This window comes from Ambystoma mexicanum, chromosome 4q, assembly GCF_040938575.1.
Source record: "Ambystoma mexicanum isolate Mex_15411 chromosome 4q, UKY_AmexF1_1, whole genome shotgun sequence".
Lineage (NCBI taxonomy): Eukaryota > Metazoa > Chordata > Amphibia > Caudata > Ambystomatidae > Ambystoma > Ambystoma mexicanum.
This window is the reverse complement of record NC_090928.1, coordinates 977,227,314-977,233,899: the sequence shown is the minus strand read 5'-3', so window position 1 is coordinate 977,233,899 and position 6,586 is coordinate 977,227,314. Positions and strand designations below refer to the sequence as shown.

At 45.1% G+C, this 6,586-nt stretch overlaps 1 protein-coding gene across 2 annotated transcripts in view; it reads right to left on the bottom strand.

Annotated features, from left to right (window-relative positions):
- Positions 1-4,280: 4,280 nt before the first annotated feature.
- The window catches only part of ATF3 (activating transcription factor 3), a 440,052-nt gene continuing 437,746 nt past the window's right edge, over positions 4,281-6,586 (bottom strand). For both annotated transcript variants that reach the window (XM_069608533.1, XM_069608534.1), the window contains exon 4: positions 4,281-6,474. In XM_069608533.1, the coding sequence (XP_069464634.1) occupies positions 6,277-6,474 (198 nt within the window). In that variant the 3' untranslated portion in view covers positions 4,281-6,276. The remainder of the gene's footprint in view (positions 6,475-6,586) is intronic.

Here is a 6,586-nt window from a genome sequence, read left to right as displayed (position 1 = left end):
TCTGTCAAGATGGGAAGTAAGGATGAACAGCCCACAACATCCAAACTTGTCTGCCCTACGTTTCAAACTGGATGAACACCACCTCCCTCCAGCTTAACTCAAACAAAACAGAACATGTTCTCCGAATGTTCCAGTGAACTCTGGGGTCTTTCCTTCTGGTCCTCATTAAAGGAATCTGCCCGACTCCGCTTCCCGCTGTGGACCAGCTTGGTGTTAAGTTTGATAACTCTTACTTTCACTCCCCATACAGCCAGGTCTCCACTTCCTGTCATTACTGACTTCACCAGATGTTTCCTTTCCCTTCTTATTGGGCTGTATTTCCACTGCCTGTGGCCTCATCCAATCCTGTTTGGACTATGGCATCCCTTTAAATCTTGGAACCCCTGCCTTCTCCATTAAATGTTTTCAAGTCCTGCAAAATGTGGATGCCCAACTCATACTCTATCCCCGCCGCTCTAGCCACATCTACCCTTTTCTCATCAAACTTCACTGGCTCCCTATATAACAAAGGGTTTTCTTAAAAACTCTCAACAGCGTCTTCTGGGCCATCTACAACATCGGACCTGAATTCCTTTCTTCTGGGATCAAGCTTTATTTCTCTTATTGGTAGTTTGGCACCGCCAGACAACTTCTCTGTTATCCTCTTCTGTCGCTCAGTCGAGGGAGGCGGGGGATCACACCTTCCTTCTCAGTACTTGAACCTTCTCTAATAAACTTTTTCCTTCGCTTACATCGATCCCCACCATATCACAGTTCCACCGAACTCTTCCTCTGCCTTTGAGCTCTGAATTGACACGCAACCCCATCAGCCAGTCCCTCTTCAGGGCCAGTGCCAGGAAACCACATTCTGGCCCCAGTGCGGTCTATAAATTCATAACATAGGGATGTTAACGGAATATGTAAAAGAGGTAAAGCAGTAAGAACCCCTCCTTTCGATTGATTGATAACATGTCCTAGAGAGCTACACAGATACAGAAGTTGGACCAGGTGTCCCAGGTCTACTAAGGCCCCCGGCTGGCTTCGCGGCTTGTGACGCCTCTGGTTCTCCTCTGCTTACTAGAGTACACAATGAGGCTCATGAAAATGCAAAGAATGTGGAAACCATTGAGCAGACTCCCACTGCTTTCTTTCATGCTTATTCACATAGCATATCAGGATAAATGGTGTTTACTTTGTGACGGAGCAGAGGTCCAATCGCTGAACAGAGGAATCCCGCAATAACGTCGCCTGGTAAAAGGATGCCAGGGGACATTTCCCCAAATGTGCACTCCCAAGAAAATCAAGCACTTTCCCCGAATATTCTAGGACTGTAGTATAAAACAGTAACTAATACCCATCCTAGAATATGTGGGGGAGGCTTTTAGGGGTGTAGGGAAAAGAAATTGCCTACCTGGTGATTTTTTCACCGAGAACCTACACAGATTGGGGACAAGTGTATTGGTGTGGATGCTAAGAAGAGACAAGACGCATAAGGGATGATGGAGCTTGGAGACAAGGAGACAAGAGTGCAGGGTGGTAGGTGGGAATTGCAGTCAGATCTCAGTCGAGGTGTGAGTGCAGAGTTCTTCCTTTGACTGAAGTCATTCCAGTATTTTGTCTTCATGCCGAACTGTGTGACGGCAAATTTATAATTGCTACTCTGCACCCTCCCTAGCCCCCAGTGTTTCAATAAGTAAGTTTATCCAAATAGGGTAGACTTTTTGAAGAAATTTATTTTTTATCTATGCTCCTTCTCTTAAAAACCGCACTTTATGTGTACATGCCCTATTTAGGTGAAAGCGCACGCTGCCCACACTTGTGACCTCCACACCGCCATCCAGCCTCCATGTACACCTTCCTGCCTCTCACTTCTGAGCTTAAAAATGGGGAAAGGTTGGTTTCAAGTCTTGTAAAAATGAGAAGCTGTGGCCATGATTTTGCATTGTATGCAGCTGTCACTTCACCGTTTCTTTAATTTATTGAAATCTGTTTCTTCGAGTCTTTTTAATAATGTATAAGCTCTTCATGGATTTTTTTTCGATTTCTAGCTCTTTCGGTGAATTAGGAGGATGCAACGTCATCTACGGTGCTTTAGTTGTGGAAAGGTACTGTAGGTAGGACTTAGTGAACACATTTTCCTTTTGCGAAAAAGTACTTTAGCGTTTGTGGGATACATTATTTTTAGCAATACCAAATGGGTGTATTGGTTGTATATGATATGATAGGTTATTCACAAATAACCAGAGTTTTCTAAGTGCAGACCCGGTGATCGAACCTGTGGTGCTCCGTGTCGTCTTGCTTCCAAGGCGAGCATCCTTGCTCGTGAGCTATGCTCCCGTGATTATAACAAGGTATATATTTTTTGAACAGGTGGGTCTTGAGCCGATTTTTTTCGAACAGAAGGGGAGATCCAGATTTGCCACACTGTGATATTCCACCGGCTTGGGGCACCGTGTGGCACCCCGTCTTTTCCTTCTTACATTTTATTGAAATGTAGCTGGCGAGTGCTGTGTGGAGCTGGGATGATTGACAGCAATGGTGAATGTGCCTGACATGTGCACAGGGCATTTCCCTGGGACTCCATTGCATGAGATGCAGACGAACAGAAGAGGGATTCTGGCTTGCGTAACCAGGTTACTTGGGCCTTATCGCCATCTGGCAGGTTATGGGCCAGGCCGCTAGATGGGATGTATGATTGTTGGAGGGAGGAAGGGTTGGACAGCGGGCAGAGCTGAGGTCTGCAATCAAGATTTCCTACTGTACGCAGAAGTAGCGGTTGGTGTAGAACTTGAGTAAGAGTAACTCTGCAACAAGAGTAAACTGTAGGAAGAAAACGTGATGGTGTGGGTCATAATTAAATGTGGAGGTGTGTAGTACAAACTCTGTTTTAGTCAGGTAAGGATTGAGGTATGCACTTAGACAACCAAGTTTGCTGGACAACTATCCTGATGCAAGTGTATGTAGCTGACCGATGATGTGGTTTTATATTGTTTGTCTCCTACACACACACAAACACACTGCTTACATACCTTTCATGGTATCTCTTCCATGGTTGGGAAGGAGGTTTCCTTAGAGGTGGACGATCACTGTTGAAAATGAATCATTGGGGACACCTCAAGTGAGAAACAGTAGGAATTTGGATGAATTGACGCAGACTCCTCAGCAAACTAGATCGAACCTTTGAGCAACGTATCCTCTCTTCCCAAGCATGTGCTGAGGAATCAAAGGATCCTGACAGACCTAAGGGCCTTTTTAGTATGGTGGCGGCTAAATATGTGTGGTATTTTACATACTTTCTATTTAATTATGAGTTGAGATCACATGGGATATTTAAAGCATGGGGTACACATAGCTTATTTACCAGATTAAATACTTTTTCTGCACTGCGTGCTGTAAATATCCCAACTGATCCCATCTCATAGCGGGGTGGTATTTAAAATGCCACATGTTGTTTACCAGTACCCACATACTCATGAGATCTTAGGAGTACTAGTAGGTGGGGTATCCATTGTCTGCAGGACAGGTCCAGTTTCACTGCTACCATGCGTGGGGAAGCCTCACGAGTACGCAGTCTTCCATGATGCCTCCAAGGACGGGCTGAAGGATGATAGGACAGAGGTCGCTGGGACCTTCTGACTTGAAGATGTTTTTAGAACAGGAAGAAATAGGCCCAGTAGTAACGAGAGGACAAAAGCTTGGACCCAGAGGCATAAACATCCGCCAGCAAAGGTTTGTGGGTGTCGTCAGTGGGCAATTTCACGAGGGTTGCCAATGATAGGCAGACTCTTAAGAGGTGTTTACCGAAGGCAGAATGCTGGAGAGGCTGACAAGGGTCAGGGACGGAACTTGAGGATTACGCAATAACAGGGGATCCAAAAGACTAAATGTAAGAGGGGCAAGGTCTGACCGTTCGGGATAGATTTAACAATCAAAGTCTCCAAATCCTGAGTTGGTGAACTAATCACATTCCTGTAAATGAATCCGCCTCTGCATTCCCAAGCATAGCCAATAAATGCAAGCATATACAGACAATAAGGACTATAACTCAAGACGGGGGTTGGAAAGTGGCCATCTTGGGAGGTCACGGGTCGGGATATGACTGATGTAGTGTGGCTGCCGCACTCATTGAGGATTAGGATGTTCATGAACTTCCCAAATAAAAAGGGTCTGTTGGTTCAAGTTGACCATAAACTGGACTTTGCGTTGAAGGAAATAGGGATTTAGTCAAATGCATGTACTTTTGATTTCAGTACAATTTCTGTCATGTTTTTAAATTAAAAAAATTGAAACAACTCAAGGTGTTTATTTGTATATTTATTAAAGTATCAAAACATAATAAACTTGAAAGTAGAAAACAAATGTTTCTCTCCAGCGAACACAACTTTCTTTGAAAATGTAAACGCAGCACGCTGCATTCCTCACAGTACTGTCATTACCCTGGCAGGGTCTGGACCAGAAGCTCCCAGCATAAAGACGCCCAAAGCACACACACAACGTGAGAACCCACCCGGCAGGTCCTCTTCACACAGAAATGGTACTGGTACCGTCAGGGGCATTTGCATGCTAGTGAATAACATTTAGAATTGTCAATAAAAATAAAACAAAAAAAGGAATGACGCCAGCGTCACCATTAACACATTTAATAGGTATTCATGCAAGTATATTCTCAATTTTAAACACAAACCAGCAGGACAGTTCCCTTGGCATTCAACAACGACGTCTGTTGCTCTGGGTTCCGGTAGATAGCTTCAAATGCCGGGAATCTGCTGTAAGTATACACTACGAACATGACAAAATGAACTACGTCATCCCTCGCCGCCATTTTAACACCCAAAGTCCATCTATTCCTATGGCCCCTGTTGGATAGCATGAGGCATGCATATACAGTCGCGCCCCCCAGCAAATAAGGCGCACTTAATACAACAAGACGGGCAAGATACTCAGCCCCACTAACACTGGTACTTGCATAACGGGTTTTCGAGGTAACTTCCGGTTGAATGTTTAGTGCTTGGCATTGCAATTTAAAGCACTGCTCAGCAGTCGCACAATATGTATTACAAACGTTGATCCGTGTTCGGAGTTCCCTGCTCGAGTTCGCGGAAGGGACATAAAATAGACACTGCTGAGACGCAAAATGATTCTTAGATCTATGTATGCTTCAAACAGAATACAAGAAATGTAGCTTAGGACATACAATTCCACACTAATGTGTAAGAACAAAAATTCTGAAACTGCTGTTTCGCTGTGCAGCATTCTTTGGAATATCAGTGAAAACTTAATTTCTCTGTTTTACAGACAACTGTAAAGAAATCATTGTACAGAATTTGACAATCTGAAGATTTCACAGAAACAATATTTTTTTAACAGTCAAACCTCTAGCTGTACTTCTTTTAAAATGGCACTGGCACGCCAAGCGACTGGTGCCGGATAACAATTGGAAAAAAAGGTGCAAAAACATGCACACTTTCCAAGTTCCAGCCTCATCCTTCACCACAAAAACGCCGACCAACTACCCTATCCATCTTCAGAGGAACCCGACTCCAGGTGGAACCTCGTAGTAAGTGCACAAAAGTAGGAAAAGATAATAAATGTTAGCATCACATCACAACTGTGTATACTAAATGCACTCCATATAGATATACAGAACCCGGAGGTCTAGGAGTTCTTCAGTGGCACATGACAACTTCTCCCAACAAAGTGTGTCTTCTACATTCATGTAGCATCACTTACTTGACCCTCACAAAACTTGCCTGATTGACTCTCTCAAGGTGCCTTTCATCAACACCCCACAAGACAGGCCCAACTTTGGGGGAACCCTGTCTTGTGGGCCTCGGAGACTACTATAATGTAACTACATCACGAGACGCTCAACACCTTCATCTCTCTGCGGTCCCCTTTGACACAGATGCCTCGGCTTGTGGCACACCTTCGTAAACTGTTCTTAAGTGTCTCAGTGCGGCTATGGGCAGCAGAACTAGTGGAAGTTTACTAGCAGGTACCTACAACATCTGCAGTCATACAGTAGCTAACAGGACCTGCAAACCGGTCGTGCCAACTCCTAGAGGCGGGGCAATGGACTTCAGCTGGATTATTAAACCGTCCAAGTCCAGAGTCGCATCCACGCCAGGACATTCTCGAATGCCGGACAAATGCTCCTCTGCCTTACGGTTCTTCCCAAGCAGACCAAAGCAGCGACACCTCCAAGACACAACCCTAACGGCTTCAGGCCCCCTTTTTGTTGGTGTATTTCTTACAACGGACTCTGAGAAGTCCTAGATAGCCCTAAGTGGCCTTGGCTTAACTCTGAAGTGTTCCGTCCTTGATCTGCTGAATGAAAAGGTTCCTCTCGTCCTCCGGCGTCCTCCCGTTTTGTGCCCGGACAATGCAGGTGGGTCGGTGGAGGTTGAGCATGTAGACCAGACGTTGCTTCTCGTTCTTGAGCTCTTCGATCTGAGCTTTCAGTTCGGCGTTGATGGATTCCAGTTTTTCAGACTCCTGTTGGCAGAGAGGGAGAGAGGGTTTTAGTCTAGGAGCAAGGTTAGGCTGCGCGGCTGATGGACTGCAACTACAACACGCCATACAATGCTTGCGAGTCATTGATGCGAGG